A 23,995-nucleotide genomic window follows, 5' to 3' on the forward strand; every position below is an offset into this window, starting at 1 on the left:
TTCCCCAGCTACTTTGGTGGACTTGAACTCATCTTTGGATTTCAAGTTTGAGTACAGAGCCCATACGCTACTGTACCACAATGTTTCAATGATATATGCAAAGAATGGGCATCGCATTGAATGCAAAACTGGAAAATACAGCACTGTTTTGCCAAGCTTAAATTCCACGCCATCACAAAAGGCAAAAAATATGTTTATCTTCTTGCTTTTTAAAAAAGGAATATTGAAAACAGTTTGCATCTCACTTGCTAATATTGTGTAAAATCAATTGTCTCTGAAAGAAAATGGCACTCAGCTTGTCAGGAAGAGGCATCATAGGAATTCACTGCAGATCTGTGAAAATCTGCAACTCGATATAATGATATCACTGGAGCAGAATTCTAAACCAATGATTTTTCACTAAATTTGGGCCATAATAATTACTTAGTATGCGGAAGAGAATTGCCAGGCTGTTCCTCAGGATTGAAGATGACTTACTTCTGCTCTGGTTTTGCAGATTCTGAGTCGGCTGATGAAGTTGATATGGGAATTGCAAACTCACCCACAGATGGGACAGGTGAGTGAGTAGTTTGTCAGTCAGTGATAAACCAGGGACTTCTAAGAGCCTGTGGGCATGTTGCATTTTTTTCAGAATTGTTTTGAGTACATTCTTGAATCTTTTCCTCTACCTACCTGGCAATCTCCTCCTGTGACAGAGTTTGGAATCAAGAATCTGTTTCCAGAGTCTGTGTTGTTCATGCAAAAGTAGTGGCCTGCCTAATGGAACTACTAAGTGTAATTTGGGCTGCAGTTCTGGAGCTGTTGGCCTGGAGGATATTGACATTGTACTACGTCTGAGGTCCTGATCTTCAAACATCCTCTTCCTCAATCAATCGAATCTTATTGACTCATTGAAGAATTTTATCATCCTTTTCCCACCCTGTCTCCACAAAATAGCTCCTCCCCTTCCCTGGTACCTTCCTATGTAACCATAGAGAATAAAACACCTGTCCTTTTACCACCACCCTATCTTCCAGGGTTTCAAAACTGCTTCCTGACTATGATTCATTTGTCCTTTCAATTTAGTACAAGGTATTTGCTCTTCAGAATTCTGCCTCCTCTACAGTGAGAAGACCAACTTGGTGACTGCTCAGTCCATATGTCACGAACCAGCAACAAGAGAAACACACTGAGCATGATTTAGTGTTAAAACTATTTTATTAATCACTACTTATGATAATACGTAAAATAAAGGTAAAAATGTTAGTATGTTAGAATTCAAAAATGTTAAACCTCGAACGTTAACCCCAAAACTAAACTCGTCGTGTGTGTGTGTGACAAAGTCCAAAACTCCCAGTTCCGGAATGGTTCTTAAAGTTCAGTTCCGCAAGCCATAAGGTGAAACATGAGCAAGGGCTTCTTCAACAACCACCGTTGTCTGAAGATAAGACGTAGACGTAGAAAAACATAGAGAGAGTACATACGAAATCCAAATGTTCCACGATGGAACCCAAACGACACTCCAGTGTTTACTCGGTAGTGACTTCCTCACCCCGAAAAGCATCCGAACCATGGTCGTCCACACACAAATACCTGTTTCCTTCTACAGGTCAGCAACAAAGCGAACTCCACCGAATTACTTCCAACTTCCATACATGGATTTCAGTGGCAAACACAGTTATTGTTTCTCATCCATCGATAGAGAAAACAAGCAGGCTGGTGTCTCTCTCCCTTCTCTCTCTCTCTCTCTCTCTTTCTCCTTCTTCTTCTTCTAACTTCTTCAACAACGTCATTACGTCCTTTATCTTCTATTGACGTAAGCACGCCCCACACACACATACACACACACTCTCTATCTTAAAGGGACTTTCACTGAGTCCGTAACACATAGGAGTAACTCTGAGCTACTGGTTGCTTGTCACTCCAATTCCCTGTCCTATTTCCACCCTGACCTCTCTGACCTCGATCTCTTACACTGTTCCAATGAAGCTCAACATAAGGTTGAGGAACTACACTTTATTTTCCAAATAGTTGCAGTCCTTCTGGATTCAGTATTGAGATCAAAACTTTAGGTACTGATTTTGATCTTCAGTTTATACTAAGCCTACTATTTTTTATTCTTTGCTTGTCTATTTACCATCCCTCTTGCCACTTAATTTGCACTCCCAAACTTACCTTCCCTCTGTTCTTCCCTTCCCTCTCAACCTTCACCCCCCATCTCAAAACCTGTTTTTTTTTAGTTTTGTAGAAATCATTGACCTGAAACATGTACACCGTTTCTCGCTCCATGGATCCTGTCTGACCTGCTATTGTTGTTTGCATGAACTATTTCCTTGTCTAGTCTTTTGCTACTATGGTCAATGAGGCGATTGTTCAGAAACAAATATTGGTGGAGCTAGCACATAAACAGAAAATACAGGAAACCCTCAGCAAATCAGGCAGCATCTATGAAAAGAGAAGCAGAGTTACCACTTCAGGTCAAAGACCCTACATCAGAATTGAGAATGGAGGTAAAAGTTAGTTTTAAGTTGCAGAGAGGGTGAGTTATTGGAAGCTGGAGAATGCAATATTAAGTCTGGAAGGCTGCCCAGAGAGAATTGGAGGTGGTGCTCCTGGAGCTTGCATTGGGCCTTGTTATAGGTCAGAGTGAGACTCGGATGAAGAATTAAAGTATTACAGAGAATTAAGAATTAGAATTTCTTTCCACAGGTGCTGGCTGGCCTGCTGGGTATTTCCAGCATGTTTTGTTTTTGTGTCAGATTTCCTGCATCTGCAGGTTTTCATCTTGGTTTTCATTGGTGGAGCTCAAGTCATCTTGGACAGGTGATGAAGGACTGCTGTTCTCTTTGCTATGAGCCTAATGTGACTTTGAGAGATCCATTTGTCATAAATATTAATTATTCTGATGAAACCTTGCAAAGATACAGTAGAAGGAAAGAAGAATACTTAAACCACACTTATGTCTCACTTTTCCATTTTTGATGAAGAGGCATTGCCTTAAAACATTAACACTGTTTCTCTCTACACAGATGCTGGTTGACCTGTTGCACTTCCCCAGCATTTTCTGTTGTGATTTCACAAGATCACAAGACAAGGGAGCAGAAGTAGGCCACTCGGCCCATCGAGTCTGCTCCAAAGAAAAGGAAAAAAGAAAAAGAAATGAGAAATTTGGGGGGGGTACCTAACCCCAATTTCCGGCCTTATCCCTATATCCCTTGATACCTCAACTATTTAGATATCTATCTATCTCTTCCTTAAACGCCTCCAGTGATCTGTCCTCCACTGCTGTACGTAGCAAGGAATTCCACAAATTCACCACTCTCTGGCTAAAGAAATTTCTCCTCATCTCTGTTTTAAACCTGTACCCTCTAATTCTAAGATTGTGCTCTCTGGTCCTGGACTCACCCACCAAGGGAAACAGCTTGACCACATCTACTCTGTCCAGTCCTTTCAACATTTTAAATGTCTCTATGAGGTCCCCTCTCATTCTTCTGTACTCCAGTGAGTACAGTCCAAGAGCCGACAAACGCTCATCATACATAAGCCCTTTCATTCCGGGAATCATCCTCGTAAATCTCCTCTGAACCCTCTCCAACATCAGCACATCTTTCCTAAGATATGGGGCCCAAAACTGTGCACAGTATTCCAAATGAGGCCTCACTAGTGCCCCGTACAGCCTCATCAACACTTCCTTACTTTTATACACTATACCTCTAGAAATGAATGCCAACATAGCATTCGTTTTCTTTACCACCCATCCGACCTGATGGTTAACCTTTAACGTATCCTGCATGAGTACCCCCAAGTCCCTTTGTACTTCTGTACTTTGAATTTGATTTGAGATGGAAGTCAAGACGTATGTGAATGTGTGTGATGATTCATCAAGAGAGACATATTATTTCAATGTGCAAGCTATCATCCTGACTTATTTCCAGAAGTATTACAAACATTTTTTCTCCTTTCCAAAATTAAATTTAGCATTGACTGAAAAGTTTTGATCTTCGTGGTCCACTTTGATTTTTAACACACTGACTATAAATTAATGTTACTAATTACAAATATAACTAATAATGTAAGCAACAGCCTATCTTTGCACATTGCCTGAAATGCAATAGTTACCCCAAGGTGTTTCACAGAGAATTGGTTGATTGATGGTAGAGTAAGGACAATGAACCAACAAAAAAATCAAGGGGTTTAAAAGGAAGCAGAAATGAAGCAAAGAGAAGAGGTTTATATCACCAAAGAGGGAAAGAGCTCCAGAGAGGAGGTATCGAGTGTCTGCAAGTGAGAAATGTCAGAATATCATGGAAGCACAAGAGTTTGGACTGGAAGTCCACAGGATGTGTCCAGGAAGTAGGGTCAAGGATATTGTTGAGGCATGGTGGAGTAAAACCATACAGAATCTTGCCTGTCTATTAACCAACTCATAGAGTAATACAGCACAGAAACAGGCCCCTCGGACCAATTCGTCCATGTTGACTATGTAAGCTAATCCTATTTGCCCACTTTTGGCCCATATCCCTCCAAACCTTTCCCATCCATGTACCCACCCAAATGTCTTTCAAATTTTGCCATTGTTTTTGTTATTCATTCTTATAATAAGGGCATTGTTGGCAAAGCCAGCATTTATCATGTGGTGGTGGTCTTGGTACTTGAATCACAGCAGTCCACAGAAGATACCCACACAGTGCATTTAGGAAGGGAATTTCCAGATTTTGATTCAGCAATGGCAATTTATATCTAAATCAGGATGGAGTATGACCTGGAGGTGAAGATGTTTCTGATGCAAGTGTTCCTAGGGACCCGATGCCCTTGTTCTTTAATATTGGTATTGGTATTGGTTTATTATTGTCACTTGTACCGAGGTACAGTGAAAAGCTTGTATTACAAACCGATCGTACAGGTCAATTCATTACACAGTGCAGTTACATTGAGTTAGTACAGAGTGCATTGATGTAGTACAGGTAAAAACAATAACAGTGCAGAGTAAAGTGTCACAGCTACAGAGAAAGTGCAGTGCAATATGGTGCAAGGTCACAACAAGGTAGATTGTGAGTCATAGTTCATCTCATTGTATAAGGGAACTGTTCAATAGTCTTATCGCAGTGGGGTAGAAGCTGTCCTTAAGTCTGGTGGTATGTGCCCTCAGGCACCTGTATCTTCTACCCGATGGAAGAGGAGAGAAAAGAGAATGTCCCGGGTGGGTGGGGTCTTTGATTATGCTGGCTGCTACACCAAGACAACGAGAGGTAAAGACAGAGTCCAAGGAGGGGAGGTTGGTGTCCGTAATGCGCTGGGCTGTGTCCACTACTCTCTGCAGTTTCTTGCAGTCCTGGGCAGAGCAGTTGCTGTACTAAGCTGTGATACATCCAGATAGGATGCTTTCTATGGTGCATCGGTAAAAGTCGGTGAGAGTCAAATGGGACAAACCAAATTTCTTTAGCCTCCTGAGGAAGAAGAGGTGCTTGGTGAGCTTTCTACGTGATTTGACCAGGACAGGCTGTTGGTAATGTTCACTCCCAGGAACTTGAAGCTCTCAACCATCTTGACCTCAGCACCCTGAAGTCAATGACCAGCTGTTTTGTTTTGTTGACATTGAGGGAAAGGTTGTTGTCATGACACCATTCCACTAAGCTCTCTATCTCCTTCCTGTACTCCACTCGTCGCTGTTTGAGATATGGCCTACAACGGTGGTATCATCTGCAAACTTGTAGATGGAGTTAGAGCAGAATCTGGCCACACAGTCATGAGTATATAGGGAGTAGAGTAGAGGGCTGAGGACGCAGCCTTGTGGGGGCACCAGTGTTGAGAATAATCGTGACGGAGGCATTGCTGCCTCTCCTCACTGATTGCGGTCTGTTTGTTAGAAAGTCAAGGATCCAGTTACAGAGGGAGGTGTTGAGTCCTAGGTCTCGGAGTTTGGTGACAAGCTTACTTGGGATTATTGTATTGAAGGCAGAGCTGTAGTCAATAAACAATTGTCTAACGTAGGTGTCTTTACTGTCCAGAGGTGCCAGAGCTGAGTGTAGGGCCAGGGAGATGGCATCCGCTGTAGACATGTTTCGGCGATAGGCAAATTGCACTGGGTCCAGGTTGTCTGGGAGGCTGGAGTTGATGAGAGCCATGACCAACCTCTCAAAGCACTTCATGGTGATGGATAATAACATAACTGACAACTTATTATAAAAGACAAAATAACCTGTCTCTGTGCCTGAAGGTAACCCGATGAGTAACTGTGCGATACACACAGGAAAACTTCCAGATCCAAACTGCCTATTGTAATGTGCTTACATTTAGCAGTGTTGAAATGGGGTAAAAAGTTATCTAATGTTCCCTCTCCGAACCATTATCCAGAGATTGTTGAGTGAGACCTGGAGCAAGCCAGGCTATGAGTATTTCCTTGTTAAAAAAAAGCCCATTGACCCTTATGTCAGCAATAATATGCAAATGATGTACACCAGAAGAACTGCAGTGGTTCAAAATGTTTGCTCACAACCACATTCTCACAGGCAATTATGGACGGGCAATAAACACGGCCTTGCTAGCAATGCCCATAATCCTGAGAAATAAACAGATAAGAAAACACACTGGCTGGGTCCTGCAGTGAGGCATTGGGTCACACATGAAACCACAATGGCATTGAGTCAATGTGGTCAGGCAAGGAAATTAAGGGGTAAATAGTTGTGATACAAATGTTAAAACATGCAACATATTAACTTAAAAACAAATAAAATTTTGAATAGATGTCTCCTTATTCCAGTTAATGTATAAACGATAAATTGCTGACATTTTGATTGCATTATTTTGAGCTATTCACGATTTTAAAATCTATTGGCATAATGGGTTTTATGGTAAGAGGCATAGAAAATAGAAGTTGAGTAGGTGAATCTATATAAAACATTGTTTTATTTCAACCATAAGTTGCAATAATGTGTGGGAAGAAAAATGAGGTAAGGAAAAGTACATGGAGAAGATTGGCTGGTATTACAGCCTAATAAAAGAATGACATGAAAAATTAGGTCTTTTTATGTTAGAACAGAGAAGATTATGATGTGATTTGATAGTGGTATTTAAAATGATGAAGCGATAGTTCAAAATAGAAATCTACTTCTGGTGATTGAGGGGTCTAGAACAAGATGTAAATGTAAGATTAAATTTTAGAGACGTAACAGAGTATAGCAATAGTAAATACATGAGGCAGTGATTGCCAACATTTAAAATTTGTTTAGATTGCTGTTTGAGGGAAAATTATATAATTGAATAAGTGAACATTTGGATAATTGGAAGACAAAGATCAACAGAAACTGAGAAACTTGTCATCCTGTTGTAATTCTATGTACAACAAGAAGCCCATTTTTTAGGGAAAATATGCTACAATTATATTATAACAAAGGAATCATAATAGATAATTATTAACATTTTGGACATCTTAAATTAGTGCAGTGACATGAATAAAAATCGCTGCATCTGAAATTATTCATGTATTGCATTACATTAGCAATAAGTGATTCATTATGGTTTTATGACTACCTATTGGAAAACTTGCTTTGAGGCTTTTTGTGACCAATGGGTCACAGTCAACAGAGAGCATATGGAACATATGAAACAAAATTATTCTTCACTTCCTTAAATATTCCTAGATTTTATGACTTAGCCTTTAAAGGGACACTTAAAAAGAAAACAAGCTTTGCAGATTTCAATTTCATATTTTTCTCATATTTTCTTATGACACATTGGGTCAATACCAGCTTGCAGAGAAATCCCATCAGTCCCATTCCCCCACTTATTCCTCTGTATCCTATGCTCTTGCATATTACATCTGATCTGATCTTCCTCCCACCCATCCACAATAGGGGTAATTTTACAGTAACCAATTAAGCTACTGGCCAGCACATGTTTGGGATGTGGGAGAGAACTGCAGCACATGGTCACAGGGAGAACATGCAAACACCACACAGACAATAGCAGAGGTCAGGTCTCTGGAGCTGTGAGGCAACAACACTACCTGCTTAAATTTAGAATTGTTTTGATTCTATTTTTACTTTGTGGTTTATATTGTTTAGAAAATTAAACGTAGATAAAACAACAGTCTCCGGGAGGATATTATTAGACCTAATAAATCAACGGTAAACCACAAAGATGGGTCCACTGCTAAATCTGAGGTGATTAGGTTCAGCAGAGGAACAAAGGAGGAAGTTCTATTATCAAAAGATTAAGAAGGAAGACTTTGCACATTTGTTCCACATTTGTACAGGTCCTCCCTAGGTTAAGGCAGGCTTCCGTTCCTGAGATCTGCTCATAACCTGAACTGTTCGTAAGTTAGAAGTGAAGAGAAACAGTGTGTGGGAGAGGGTCACAGAAACAGCGGCGACAGGAGAGCGCACAGGTGCAGGTAGAGCAGGACCCAGCTGGCCTCACCGAGTGAGCGAGTCTGCTCAACGCTCCCAGTTCTGCTCGGCTCCACCCAGTCTGGCTTGGGACGGGTTTGTCGAAGTTGGGAGGGAGAAGGTAGATGGAAATGCCCCGTTGCCACCCGGCAGAAGATGCCTGCAGCCCCGCAGCAGCCAGCAAATCTGTCCCCATCCATTCTGCCGGTCTCCCAGACGCTCATTCGTATGCATGGGGTGTCCACAGGTCTGGTGTTCACAACCTGGAGAGGACATTTATTTAAGTTGTCCTCACTGTTGTAACTACATGGCAACCAATCTGCACACAGCAAGCTCCTGTAACCTGCAGGATCAGATAACCTGCTAGCTTTTGTTTTTAATTCTTTTGTTTTCTAGTTTTATTCAGCAAAGGGAATAATTTCATTTATTTTTTTTAAAAAAATGCACTTTGCAGAAGAGCAAAAGCGACAGACTTTTCCAAGGGAGTCCCAGTGGCATGAAGCGAATCTGCGAAAGCAGGGACCAAGGTGCCTAATTGGTCCAGGTTGCGGGCCCGGGTGGCAGGAGGGCGCGCGACGCCTTGTGGGAGTTGTAGTTTCTTGTCTCCCGCCGCCCAGCCCGAAGGGCGACTCGACTACAAATCCCAGAAAGCGCCGCGCGTGACCCTAGCAACCGCTCGGCCCCTTCTCCCCTCCCCCACCTGCTGAAGGGGAAAAGAAGAAGCAGAAGGAAAAAGGAGCCGGTCCTCCGTGTCGAGCTTCGGATGTGCTCCTGAGGGAGAGATTTGCAAATTAACGCACTTGCGCTGTCCTGTTTTTGCATTGGCATTTTGCAAAAGAAAACTATATTAATTTTCCTGTGTGAGGAAAACTTATTTTGCAGTTTTTCTTTAAAGGGGGAGGTTGAATTGCATTGTAAAAGCAGGCCGAATGTTTAGGAATGGCTGAAGAGAACAACGAGGGTCACCAACCCAAACCCAGTAGTAAAATAAAGAAGGCTGCAGTCGCTGAAGAAGGGGAAGAAGAGGAGGAGGAGGAAGAGGAAGAAGAGGAAGGGGAGCTGAGCTTGGGCAAAGCCATGCAGCAGTGCGAGCTCAACCAGGACATGATCGACATCAGCATCTCCAGTCTAGAGGGGCTCAGGACCAAATGCGCTGCGTCCAACGATTTGACGCAACAGGAGATCCGCATGCTGGAGGTAACATGGTGTCCCTTGTGTTTTGGGAGCCGAGACTCAGCTGTGGTGACCAGTATCTCTCTCTCTTCCCCCCCCCCCCCAATCCTGCTTAAATGTGGGTGGGTCAAAGTGCAATGGGGCAGGTTGGGTGGTCTTGGTCACCCACCTGCAATCTCCAACGCAGGGTAACTTCCAAATGCCAGCCAGTGCATTCAGGGATGAAATGAGAGGGGGGCAATGGAGAGAAGGACTCCTCTCTCTCTCTCTCTCTCTCTCTGTCTCTGCAGAGCCCTCACCCCTCCTGCAGTTTCAAAATAAAGGCACCGAAAGGAATATGCCAAGAGTAGCTTTTAAAATGTAAAGCAGCCCTGTCTGTTTTCCTATTGTGCTTAGGAAAACATTTTGGGGCAACACGACTAAGTGATCGGGGGGGGGGGGGGGGGAGGGGTGGGCGTCCAACATTCTGACGAGCCCACCCCTTTAAAATTTTCAAAACATAGATACCAAGAGAGGAAATAAAACAACAGTAGCTTTTATGTGCCAGATAGCAGCGTCTGTTTTTTCTAATGAACTTAGGTATTTATGAAGGATTTTCCGATTCCACTGATAATCCATATATTTTGCACCTGCTCTTGCCATGCACTCTCTCAAGCACACTGCTCTCTGCGTTTTTGAGTGCACAACATAAACCTGTCTCTTGTCTGACCTCGACCAATTGCTTTTGCTCACGTTAGAATGAGCTAATATGCATATAAATTACAACAACGCTGTAAATTATTACAAGGTTGAAACGTGTGCACTCCTTATTTTGTCTTGGGTTTTGCAAATTGCAGCATTATTTCTGTGTTAGCCAAGTTGTATTGGGTACGAAATGAAACTCCTATAGTGAAAGGAGGTTCTAATCTTCAAATATTACGTGTGATAATGTAAAGTTTACTCACGATTAGCCATTAATTGTATTATTCCTTGTCTTGGCTGTGGGTTTAACTAAAACCAACAGCTGGCGTTAACCCTTAATCGCAGAGCAACACATGTTGGTAAGCAGATACTTTTTTTTTAAGCAGCATTGCGGCCGAAGAGACATGCTACTTTGTACCTGATCGTGGGGATTCGCAGAAGTTTCACTGAGATGGCTTAATTTTTTTTGTGTGTGTGCGTCGTCCTTTTTCGGGTGTCAGCAATTTTTTTGATCTCGGTAAGCCGCTGTCACAACTCGCTTGGAAATGTTTAAGCATGTTCAGACAGGCATTAATCATGTCGTCAGCTATTGAAAAGGGGGAGGAATCGCAGTTTCTCCCGACGCATTAGGAATACAGTTGATTATTTTTAAGTATATTTGGAGTGTCGTTTGACCCCCTTCTCCTGGTCTCTGTGCCAGCGACGGGCCTGTGTTGTGCAGACATACGCGCACACACAGATGAGATCAGCACTTCAACAGAAAATGAGGCGTCGCAGCATTGCAGGACTCGATTGCCCCTTGTAAGCAATTATTTTGAAAGGGAGCAATTTTATCTTTTGAGAGGCACGGTCTGTGTCCTTAGGAGCATAACTAATTTTAATATATCGATTTGTGTGACTTATCTTTTCAATATAAATTTGTAAATGGTAATATTTAATGAATAATGGTAGCATCATTAAGTAATGGAAGTTTACTTCGAGTTGTGATCTGCTTTGTGGATGTTGGGTGGTAGCAGAACGAAAGTCCTTTATGGATTACTGAGCCATGAAGTAATATTGGTCTCGGTTGTGGTGCGTTGCGTGTAGTGTTGCGGCTGTTCCCAAAAATAGAACGCAACTCCTCCTCGTTTAATGAACATAAGTATATGCCAACACCGCACAAAGGTAGAAGGCTGATTCAATGCTTTCAAATGTGTGGCATTTACGCGATTTATAACATGGTTGAAAATCAAGGGTGTTGACGTTAATAAGCATTCTGATCTATTTTCTCAAAAAAAATCCTAGGTTTGTTAATAAAACAGGTTGGTGGTTGAAGAGTGACTGCATGTGCTGGGTGGGATTTCCTGCATCTTTAGACCCATTTAGTTGCATCCTGTTGGTTCATTTGTGTTGTAGAGGATATTTCTTGCTCCGAGCACTAAACTGATTTAACTTTTTAGTGTAGATTTGGCCCTCATTGTATACATATTGTGTAATAAGTTCTGGAGCAGAGGGTGAGAAGGCCAGCTTTGTTGAGCTGCTTCATTTACTCTACATGTTTGTACTAATTACCCCTTCCAATTATTTCTTGATCATTTCCTCTTCCGTAGTCTCTTGGGATCGAGGATGACTTCCTTCTACTCCAGTTCTTTGGCTTTATCAGCCACCTCAGAACTCACGTGCGACCCCACAGTTGGTATCACGGGGTATAGATGGTGCTCGATAGGGTGGGTCAATAGTAGTTTGGGAGGTAGTATGCTTCCTCTGCCATTTACTTTGAATTCTGTATGTGCCTGACAAATGGACTTGAGGACCCGAATGTTGTTGCTCCATTTTGAATTGTCATGGAACAGAGATTTCCGTGAATCACTTTTCTCAAGGAGGTGGTGAGAAGATGATGGAATTATTTCCTCTGTCCAACTGCTAATAGTTTGTGGTGATGGAACTTGGATTAGAGTTTCTGTTTGTGAGTTTGGTGTTGGGCATGTGAATAATCTGGACCTGACCATTAGAGCTGATTTCATGTAATTATGGTCTTAATGCTGGGAATATTGGTCTGGGGGAGGATACTGACTTTAGTTCCCTTATTTTACCCAGAGATTTGGAGGGTTCTGCAGAGACAGTGTTGATGGTACCTCTTCAGACCATAAACAAATAGGAACATAAGTATATGCCACCATTGCAGGAATAGGAATGGGCCATTTGGTCCTTTCAACCTGCTCCACCATTAAGTAAGATTATAACTGATCCAACTTTCCTCAAGTTCACTTTCCCACTCTATCACCATCACCCTTAACTACTTCACAGATTAAAAGTCTGTCTTTTTCAATTTTGAATATATTCATGGATTCAGCATCACAGTTTTCTGGGGTAAGCAATTGTATGGGCTCGCAACCCTTTGAGAGAAGTTTTTCTTGATTACTTGATGCATCTGTATGCTAGCTTTGTGGTTCATGTAAAAGGAACTTCACATCCCTTTGTGCTTCAGCTTTCTGCAGTCTTTATTTAAATAATCTGGTCATTTCCTGATATTATACCTCATTTTTTTTCAATTTTTTTGCCCACTTGCTCAACCTAACAACATCTCTCCACAAACTGTTCATATTATCCTTGCTTGTCTTCCCTCTTTTGGTTCATTTGCAGAATATTAAATTCCTTCCTTTATATCAGTAATATACACTTTAAACAGTGCTTAGAGTTAATTCATTTCTCATAAGCATACAGGAGGGGAGAGGTGCCTGGTTTGAGGTCTTGATCTTCATATACTGTTTTCCTGGCCCACTGGAGGCCTTAATGAATTTCATTATTGATGTCTGTATTCGTTAAGATGTGGATCCCACGGTAAGGGAAACTATCCATGTTTTCTTGTCTTATTGAAAGTGGGTACAGGTTGTTAGAGGACCATTTGCACAGAAATTGTCTAATACAGATGACGTCAAATGTATTAAAGTTAAAATGAATGGACAGGAAAAGATTCCTGTGATAGCACACATTGATTCCCAGAGGTAAGCTTGTTGAACTTGGGGATGGGAATGTTCCTTTGCACCTGTGCATCTGAGACAGGTAAATGGTCCAAGGATATGATCTTATTGGATAGTGGAGCAGGCATGAGGGGCTGAATGGTCTCCTCCTGCATCTCTTTCCAATATTATTTTTGGTGGTGGTGCAATTGTAGTTAGGGATGCTCTGGAGGCCAAAATTTGAGGTGGGAAGCTAGCTTCGAGGGTTATAGGACTAAAGAAAGTTAGAGAGGTGAGGCTGTGAGAGACTTGATATGATTTATGCACAAACTTTAAAACAGGATTGTTGAATATGTCCACCTGTAGAATCCCTAAAATAAAATTTTGCTCCTCTGGAAGTAGACTGCCTGGAATTTTGTAATCATGCGGCAGGATGTTTCTGTCTGCACACATTACGTTGAATATTTTCCAGAATTTTCAACATTTCAATATATTGCTTTTGGACAAGAAATTTGATGCTTATTTAATTGAGCTCTTTGGGGCTACCATCTATTTTGTCTGTCCCACAATTTCAGGAAGCATATTGCACATATGGTGGAAAATATAGGAAAATCAGAATAACAGATTTATGCATGTATGGACGATTTCTTGCTTTGCCTCTGTTTAGTTCTGCATTCTGAACTGCTGTGTGTACTTTGCTCATTTTCATCTTTTATCATTGCCTGAGCTGTGAATTAGTTAAACATCCAATCTCTTTTTCTTTTAAATTACCCATGACTCCTATTCAATATAATTTTTAAATTTTGACACCATGCTCTCAAGTCATTTATTTCAACAGTGAACTGAAATGTCCATAGAATTGAAGCTTATGGCCCATTTCCAAGCACTGTGGGGAAAATCTTCCAGCTTATTATCAAACTAATTTTTAATTATTTCTGACTGACTGCCCACTCCACCCCTTCACTGCCCCCCTTAATTCCATATGCCCTTTATCTCCTTGGTAATTTCAATATGATATCTTGTCATGGCCTTCATAAAGTCTTTGGCACTATTATAAGCATAGAACAGTACAGTACAGGACAGGAACAGGCCCTTCAGCAGCATGACTATCCCTTCTGAAATCATTAATTCCATGTCATGATACCTGGCCTGTGGCTGTCCAGGTTAACAGTGTTCTTTTTAAATGGGGTATGGGACTCCCAAAAACTAGGATTACCTACATTTACAACACCCCACCCCACCAGCATTGTTCATTTTGTTTCCATTCTTTGGAATCTGCCATGACCATTTAAGGAGATGGGCACAAAATGTAGATGAAAAAAAAGATGTTAAACCAAAGTCTGACAGATGCTGAAGATTTGAAATGGAAGGTTAGGATTCAGGAAGCAATTTGGTGAGAGAAATAGAGTTAACATGAGGTCTATGCCCTTTCATCAGAACTGAGATATAGCCTGCATTGTTTGTATTGCTGCTGAAAAATATATTTTACATCAACATCCTTAAGTGCTATGTAAATATTTATTTAATGATAGCAATTATTGAGTAAGATAAAAGCCTATACATTTTCTAATCTTTTTTCCTCTAATATTTTCTAACATGTATAACTTTGAATCTGTTAAATGGGTTTGATTTTTTTTTAGGGGAAGTTGATAATTATCAGTGTGGTAAAATTAGTGACTACATTCAATAGGATTGATTAGCTAGACATTTGATTAAATACTGATCCCGTCAGAATAAATAAAATTGTTAATGTTGACTTATTTGTATTCTGTCTAGATATATTCTAATGCAGAATAAATTAGGAAGACTGCTGCTGGCTGATCTGTTTGTAGTAAGGAAAAGACAGGATGCAAATGCAGTGCACTGTTGTTTTTGGTTGACCTCCTTGTCTTCCAGCTTATCTCCCTATGGCATGTGTTCCTTTGCACTAGTAGAGTGTAACAACATCAGATTTGGATGACAAACTCTATTCTAAATGTTACATTTACATTTCTTTCCTGCAAGCTTTGGCATTTAGAATTGTGCGTTGCTCCTTTTTCAGTTGTTCAGCTGACCACCTCTGCTCCAGGAATAATTATCCACATTTTTGATTTATGCAGAATGAGTTTGTTTTCTTCTGAAAGATAATCTGAAATCTCCCCATTTTAATTGTTTTGTGTATTTTCGTCAATAACCAATAATGGTCATAGATTGCAGGTTGTGTGGCCACGTAATTGTGTCAAAGGTGCCCATTATTTCTGAAATACTGTATTTTTAGTTTTTAAGATGTTTTAGTTGAACAGTCAATTATGTTATGCTCGACAAAATTGTTTTTAGCTGTTTGTGGTTGTTAAGCAATTCAATGGTAGTTGCTACTTATTTATGTTGACCTCTTGGTTTGTATCCTTTTTAGTTCCTGAATTGTTGTGTTAATTTTGAAATGTTACCTCTGATACTTCTGTGAGGACACAAATATTAGCCCTCTACTTAAATTTTTTTGAAAAGCCACTGTTTGAATTGCAATTCAGGTTACTAGGTAATGTAATGGCAAAGTATAAAGCTGGAGGCTATTGTACATATTTCTGGGAAACACTAATCTTTTGCTGAGATTAATTTACAGTAGTTTCTCATTTAAGAGGATTATTGGCACATAGAGCAAACTCTTTCCAGAAAAATAACCTAAATTGAATAAAAGCAACCAGGTCATCTTAGCTGTGACCTGGCATGAGAATGTAAAAGTTAAAGTAGAATTGCCTGAAAAGCAATGAAATGGATACCAGTAATCACGCTCTGATATGTTGTTCTCTTAGGACATAGGTTATGCCTTCAGTGCCAAAGCAAGCAGTCCACTTGAGCCATCGGTTTTATGTTCCTCTAAGATTTTGAGAGATTTCCTTTTTCCTCCACAATGCTTCACTCGTTTAGAATGTGCTGAACAAACACTGAAGAATTTTTCCTGCATCTGAGCTCTACCTAAAGGTTATCCAATTTTGGATGTATTTTAAGCCTTAAATTTAATGGATTGATTTATACACTAATTGTACAGTTTATGATACATGTGTGAAGGGTTTTTAAAATTTACATGGTCATTGTTATTCATATTAACTTAAGAACAGGATGTGATTCACTTTGGCGAGATCGGTGAAATGAAAATATGTTGGATATAATCTTAATTATTGCATAAAATTTGAGTCAGCATATTAACTTCGATACTTCCTTTGCAAGTCTCATGGTTCTTCAGTACCTTATCAATGGTGCATTTGATTCTGATCCATGAGACTGTTTGTTTGTTATATTTTTGATAAACCTGTCATTCAAGTTTCAAGATCTGGTGTTAAAACTTTTATTGTTTCTTTCCCACTCTCTCCAACCCCACCAATTTGTTGTAATCAGAAGCTGACTTCTGAGATTGTGTTTTTTGCACCTATGAAATAGATATTACCGCCTGAGTTGATATGACTGTCAAAGTAAATGTATATTTTAGATTTTTTTATCCTGCCCATGCACCTTTTAATAACTGTAAATTAGCCCAAAGTTCATCCACATTTAATACTATAAATTTGTTAAATAACTTGGTGTCAAGTTATTCAATCAGTAAAAAAAAAAGGTTGAAATTACAATGGTATAGAATGTTTCTAGAAATATAGAGAAATGGCATTCCTCAGTGCGCTGCTCTTCAGAGCAACATAATCTGTAAATGATTTCCACATGTTCACAACACTCAACTCAGTTTGCCTGTGCCCCCTCTCTGAAACTGAATTAAATTGATATAATCTTTGATACCATATTTGACCCTAAGATCTCCAGGTTACACGTATATGCTGTTGCTAAGTGTCCTTTTTCACCTTCATATATCGTCTGACACTGCCCTTACCTCAGAAACCCTTATCTGTGCCTCTTGTGATATTTAGTCGACTTCAGTGCACTTATGGCCAATCAACTCTGTTCTTTGTTATCCAGAATTCTGTTCCCAATTTCCTAACTGCCACCATGTTCCATTCATCTATCACTCCTGTATTTGGTGACCTACCTACCCTGATAATATTTTGGTCTTTAAAAATAAAATTGTGTGTTTCAAATCTTTCCACGGCCCTGCTCTTCCCTTTCTCTGTAACCTTCTCCATCCCTGTAATGCTCTGAGATTTATGTGCTTATACAATCTCCCCAATCTTTGGTCATGCCTTTAGTTCCTTGGGCTCTATTTTTTGGGAATTCTCTCTGCCTCTTTTCCGTTAAGATGTTCCTTGAAGCCTACTCTGACTAAGCCTTTAATCATCTGTGCCAATCTGTTTAGTATATTCAGTGAAATGGCAGATGTTTTACAACATGAAATGCAATATATGATTACAAGTTGTTCCTCTTAATCATTTCTAGCCCTAACTCTTGAGGCAAGTTTTTTGTTCTGTTTAATATATGCAGTCTTATAATGCCACCTGTATTGTAAATGTAATGGTGTTTATGCATAATCTGTCACTGCATTGCTTAATTCATTGCAAATGAAGAACTTTGAGTTAATTCCAGGGGATGTGATCTGTCACAAGATTAATGTAACTTTCTTCAACAAAAATAGCAGTAGGCCTGAGCATTGGGAACATTTTAGAACTTGGCAAAGAAGACCAAAAAATTGAATGAGGGAAGATATAATATGAAAATAAATTGGTATGGAATTTAAAAATAGACTGTAGGAGTTTCTGTAGGTATGTAAAAAGGAAAAGAGTAGCAAGGGCAAATGTGGGCCACTTACAGACAGACAAGAGAATGTATGATGGGGAACAAAGAAATGGCAGAAGCATTAAATAAAAAATAGTACTAGTTAAATTGGTGAGATTGAAAGCTGAAAAATTCCACACTCAGTGGTCTACATCCCAGATTTTTGTCGAGTTAGTGGATGCATTGGTTGTCACCTAGCAAAATTTTATAGGTTCTGCAATGGTTCCTGCAGATTTGAGGGGAGCAAATGTGACTCCACTATTTGAGAAAGGAGTGAGAGAGAAAATGCTCACCTGTTAGCTAAACATTATTGGCAGGGAACTTACTGGAATCTGTAATGATATAGTAACAGAACACCGAGAAAAGAATGAGATCAAGCAGAGTTGCCACAGACTTGTGAAAGGGAAGTCATGTTTAACTAATCCTTTGGATTTCTTTGAGAATGGGAATAATAGAATTGACAAGAAGGTTCAGAGGATCTGGTGTATTTAAATTTCCAAAAGATTTTCAATGAGGTTCCATACAGGAGGTTAGTCAACAAAGTTGATGCACATGAATTTAGAGTAATATACGGGCATGAATTGAGAACTGGTTCACAGAGAGATGGTGAAGAGTGGGAATAAATTTTTGTCAAGTTGGCAGGCCCTGAGTAGTTGGGTAGCACAGGGATTGGTACTTTGACCCTTTAGCTATTCATGATTTATATCAACAGTTCAGCTGAGGGAATCAAATGTCATTTTTACACATTTGTTGCTGATACAAAACCAGGGAGATGGGAAGGAGGATGTAAAGGTACTTTAAGGGGATAGAGACAAGTTAAGTTGGAGAAAACACAGCTGATGAAATACAGCGTGGGGAAAATGTGAAGCCCCCTACTGTGGTGCACAAACAAAATCAGTAACTTTTCACATGATGAGAGTTTGAGAAATGCTTGTCTTGGAAGGAACCTAGGTGCACATCACTGAAATCTAACCTGCAGGTGCAGGAATGATTAGGAAGGCAAGTAAGATGTTGGTTTTTATTGAGTGGATTTGCATACAAGATTGTGTGGTTTAATTACATAGGCTTCTCCACTATTGTGGCGTATTGTGTACACTTGTGGAATTCTTACTTAAGAATAGGTATACTTGTCATAGAGTGAGTGCAGCAAAGATGCACCCAGACTGGTTCTTGAAATGGTGAGTTTTCTGTATGAGGAGAAACTGAGTAGATCTGCATTCTCTAGTTTAGAAGAAGCTTACAAAATTCTTAGAGGTTGGCAGGATGGCTGTGGGGAGGATGTTTCCCCTTGCTGAGGAGCAGAGAACCAGGGGTTACAGTGTCGGTATAAGCATAGGCCATTTTGGACTGAGATGAGAAGGTGTGAATCCAGGAATCCTTACCCTGGAAGGCTGTGGAGACTTGGTTATTGAGCAAACAGCACCAATAGGTTCCTGGATATTAAAGGAATCAAGAGATATGGAGATTATGCTGGAAGACAAAGCTGAGGTAGTAGATCAGCCATGATCTTGATGAATAGAAAAGGGCTCGACATATCAGATGGCCTATTCCTGTTCCTAATTATTATCGTAAGTGAGCCTAGTTTCTTAAAATCATTCCTAAATCTTTGGTTCTCATACTTTCTTCTAAATGGACACTTCTTAAAGTGCAGTAAAACTTCAATGACCTGCTATACGAGTATTAAGAAAACTTGATGTTCTGTATCTGGCTCACTGGGTGCTAATTTCCATGCTTCCTTCCACTCACTGGGACCCTGGTTCCGTGCTCCCATTCACTGGTGCCCTATTTCCCATGCTCTGTTCACTGTGCTTATTTGAAACCTTCCCATGCTCCCGTAAAACTTACCGAGCCCTCTTCCCCAGATTCATTTTAAACTTCATGGGTTCACTGAAAAAATGATTATTCTACTGTGTAACATAAAAAAATGAAATTGTGTTTTGGATTGAATAACATCTGATGGTCCATAAAATCTGCTCATAGCACCACCAAAATTCCCAGCTTGCTGTTCTACTGTATCAAGTCCGTTTACAGTTTGACAAGGACATGTGCAGGCGTTATTTGTCTTTGTAATTTGTTTATTAGTGTAAGAAAATCTTTTCCAGATAAAACATATTGTTTAAGTCTTGTTCAGGCATGGTTTTAATGGACTTGGGAAATTTTTCTCTGATCTGAATGCTTGTGATGTGTAAAAATGGACAAAATTGATTAGTGTTAGCATGAGTTGAAAATTTCGTCACCTCTTCTGGGAATGGTTAACATCTTTGTTTTCTCAATCATGTAGTAAAGGAAAGAGTAGAAACATTTAGCAAAGTTCTCGTGTATTTGATGGATCATTGTGGTTTGGTAGTTTTAAAAGAGAATTTGTTTCTATTTTTCAGTTAAAGGATATTGAAATTTTTTTGGATCAAAATGTCTTAATTAGCACATCTACAATTCCCACTTACCCCAAGGTAAGACATAGTTGGAAGTTATTTGACGTGGATGGGTTGCTTATGTTATATATTGTTTCTCTGAGAAAATGGCATGATGTTGCATTCCATTCTGGTAACGTAACATCTACAGATTGTTAGATGGATGTTGGATTTAAATATCTGAAATTTAAAAAAAATTTTGTGCTGATAAGGATCAGAATTTGCATGGTTATAATTGGATTAAAGCACTATTCTAGAAATAGTCCCATGCCCCAACCTTGAATGAGATCCCAGTGATCTCAGACTGATCCTTTTTCATTTTTTGCAATAGCCACATTGTACCCTTCAAGTATAATTGTCATTTTGGTGCAGTTTTGTGAAACATAGGGACTAAAGCTCATAGTTCTGAACTTTATTTCCCTTGTTACTCTTCTTAACTTTAATTATTGTCCTTTGACCTCTTCCTTTACCACCATCCAAGGATCCAAGCAGTACTTCCAAGTGAAGTAGCGATTCACTTGCACTCCAATCTAGTTTACTGCATTTGCTATCCACAATGCTGGAGAAACCAAATGGATATTTGGTGGCCACTCTGCGTAGCACCTGCATTCAGTGGGTTGACTTGGAGTTCCCTGTTACCTGCACTTTAATTCTCCATCTCGTTCCCAACTTGACCTCCTGCACTGTCATAATGAGGTCCAGTGCAAGCTTTAGGAACTTTCTCTTCCATCTGGGCATGTTGCAGCATTCTGGACTCTATATTGAATTCTACAACTTCAGATAACTTGCTTTCTCTGTTTCTATCTGAACTGGTCTTTTCTGCATTATATCATTCATCTGTGATATTGGTTCAGTTTTTCTCTTTGATCAGCACAGCTTGACCAGCTGAGCATGCCCCACAACCCTTCATTTGACAACTTTTATGTATGTGTTTTCACTCTAACTGTCCTCACTTCATAGCCTTTGCTCATTTTCTCTCTCTCTAGTTTTCCCCTTTAATCTATTAACCAGATGATTTCTGCAGCTTATCCCCTCAGTATCCCTGGTCTCTCTCTTTCAGATTCCCTTTGTCCTATCTATTCTGACCCATCCTCTGCAGTTTAAAGCTAAATTGTTTCTCCTCCCCCCCCCCCCCCCCCCCCCCCCGTACCGATAAAGGAACTTTGATCTGAAACATTAACACTGCTTCACTTTCCACAGATGTTGTTTGGTGTTTCCAACATTTTTTGTTTTTATGTTAAATACATTGTCCAAAATACACATGTCATACGACAATGGAGATCCAATGCAAAACAAGTATGACATTAATCTTGCAGCTCTAGTTGGGTTCGAGAACTTTTCTTGGCGGTGAAAGGCTGTTGAAGCATCCACTCATCCATTTGATTCATTTTCACTAGGGATCTTTGAGAGAGAGCACAGTTTGAAATACCTCACATCTTTGGATTGTTATTAAGTGAATATGTACTTGAGGATGATATTCGAGTATTTTTCTCATGGCAGTAAAATAAATGATTGTTGGTTGTCCTTGAACAGGAGTACTTTGTGAGTGGACTGGAATACGATTCAAGTTTTTGTAACGATAAACAGCATTGTGTTTGTGCATGATCATGCTGGCAGAAAATTGGCATAATCTTTCATGCTGTTTTATCTGTGTCAGGCAGGGCTTGGTCCCTGTTCTCCCACTGTTATCTTCCAACCCAAGCACCCTTAAGAGGTTCATAAGTCCAGTAATCTTCATGACTACCTTCTGTGTCTGTGCAACTGGAGGAAGTCCAGCTGTTTTCTTTTTACTTCCTGTTGGATATGCAGTCCTCCTCTTTTGTTCATGTGTTGGTGACCTGATATTGTTGGGGAAGGCTTAATTACTAAGTTTTAATTTTCTATCATGTTGACTTTTTTTTGTAATAGTGAGCTTTTGATTTACAAGTGAATAGCATAAATGCCTATTCTTGATTTGTGGGTTATTTTTTTCTCTACCCATATGCAGAAGCTTAGATAATATATGAAAATTTACAGATGAGTTTATCTTTTGTAGACCCACATTTCTCTGTGAATGTTGCAGTATATGAGAGTAGCAGTTAGTGTAACGCTATTACAGCACCAGTGACCCGGGTTCAATTCTGGCCGCTGTCTGTATGGAGTTTGTACGTTCTCCCTGTGTCTGCATAGGTTTCTTCTGGGTGCTCCAGTTTCCTCCCAAGTTCCAAAGACATACGGGTTAGGAAGTTGTGGGCATGCTATGTTGGCTCCAGAAGCGTGGTGACACTTGCAGGCTGCCCCCAGAACACTCTACTCTAAAGATGGATTTCACTCTGTTTCGATGTACATGTGACTAATAAAGATGTCTTGTAATGTTTCATTCAGGTCATCTGGTTTTCTCGCACATGCCAAAGGCATACTGGTTGGTAGGTTAATTGGTCCTAGTGTAAGTGAGTGGTAGGAGAGTTGGGGAGGGGGGAGAAGTGAGAGGAAAAATGGGATTACTGTAGATGGGTGCTTGGTGCTTGACATGGACTCGGCAGGCCAAAGGGTTTGTTTCAGTGTTGCGTGGCTCTATAGATTAAATGGTATAACGAGGGCAAAATTTAGTACAATGTATTTTTGGCACTAATGAAAATGGCTTTTACAAAATTCAAAATGGGCACTACAGAGAACACAACAGAGGCTTTAAAATCAGACTTTCAGTGTCTCTGTTTGGATTTGGATCAGTTTAAGGATATGATGCCTGTGATTCCACCCCATCAGTTTAATTGGTTGATATTAATTTTAATGAAGGGTATTCGGGAAATTTTATTTTTAAAACTTTTTCTTTTGCTATGATAGAATAGAATGTTCAGAATAAAGAGTTTGAAACACAGAAGGTTTCAAATTCTGAATATAAATTTCTCATCCAAGATGGGAAAGAGCCAACCTGGTAGCATATGGAAATGGGGAAAAAAAATTTCCCCAGTGATTGTTGGAACAGAGGGATACTGTTGGATGTGAGCCGTAATTTCAGGTTCAATGCTAATAAACTGTGCCTGAAGATAGATGGATGGTTTTGATGGCAAAACGTTTGGTGGCCGATTTTTCAAACAGCAAAATACTAGTGAGTAGGAAGTTTTGCCCCAATTTAAGAGGCATAAAATTAGGCGTAACATAAAATTGGAATTGGCAACCTCAGTGTGCACAGACTTCACATGCACAATGGTTGAATGAAGTTCTCCTCAGCTGACCCAAGCCACTACCCATTATTTTGTTGCAAATGAGTGTATTTCCATATAATTTAAGTCATGAACTAAATGAAATTCAACTTGGGAACAGACAAAATGCACCTGCTTGTTAAATGCTCAGCTGGATATTCTGTTTCATTTACCCTCAGTGGAATTAGATGTCTGTTGTGGTAGCAGGTATACTTTTGACCATTTTAACTGCCTGCCCAAGATGAATTTTACCTCTGAAATCTTTGAAGATTAAGTTGTAAACATGGTGTGCCAGCATACAGTGTCACAAGTTTGTATGCTTCTTGGATAAGGTGTAGACTAAGTTCCCAAAGATAATGAGAACAATTCTAGGTGAATGTCACATGATAGATTCAAATTGACCTGAACTGAAGCAGTTTTTTTTTCCTACCCCAGTCAATTGCAAGTAGCCGAAGTTGTAATTATGAATTGAAACCTATGTGGGCTATTATTGTAGAAAAGTTCAGATGATAATTATGGATCCTGGAAAGGTCTGTACAGATGCAGATTTTGTG

The 23,995-nt window shown here is 39.9% G+C and overlaps 1 protein-coding gene across 11 annotated transcripts in view; it reads left to right on the forward strand.

The window, feature by feature from the left end:
- The window catches only part of LOC127581165 (kinase suppressor of Ras 1-like), a 159,173-nt gene that overhangs the window by 16,084 nt on the left and 119,094 nt on the right, over positions 1-23,995 (forward strand). For 4 of the 11 annotated variants that reach the window (XM_052035225.1, XM_052035224.1, XM_052035226.1 and 1 more), the window contains exon 1: positions 9,101-9,563. In XM_052035225.1, the coding sequence (XP_051891185.1) occupies positions 9,306-9,563 (258 nt within the window). In that variant the 5' untranslated portion in view covers positions 9,101-9,305. Of the gene's footprint in view, positions 1-496; positions 557-9,064; positions 9,564-10,446; positions 10,580-10,604; positions 10,738-10,796; positions 11,022-23,995 lie in introns of those variants that run through there. The other 7 variants (XM_052035229.1, XM_052035230.1, XM_052035223.1 and 4 more) reach the window with 5 other exon arrangements.

Source organism: Pristis pectinata, chromosome 21 (assembly GCF_009764475.1).
Source record: "Pristis pectinata isolate sPriPec2 chromosome 21, sPriPec2.1.pri, whole genome shotgun sequence".
NCBI lineage: Eukaryota > Metazoa > Chordata > Chondrichthyes > Rhinopristiformes > Pristidae > Pristis > Pristis pectinata.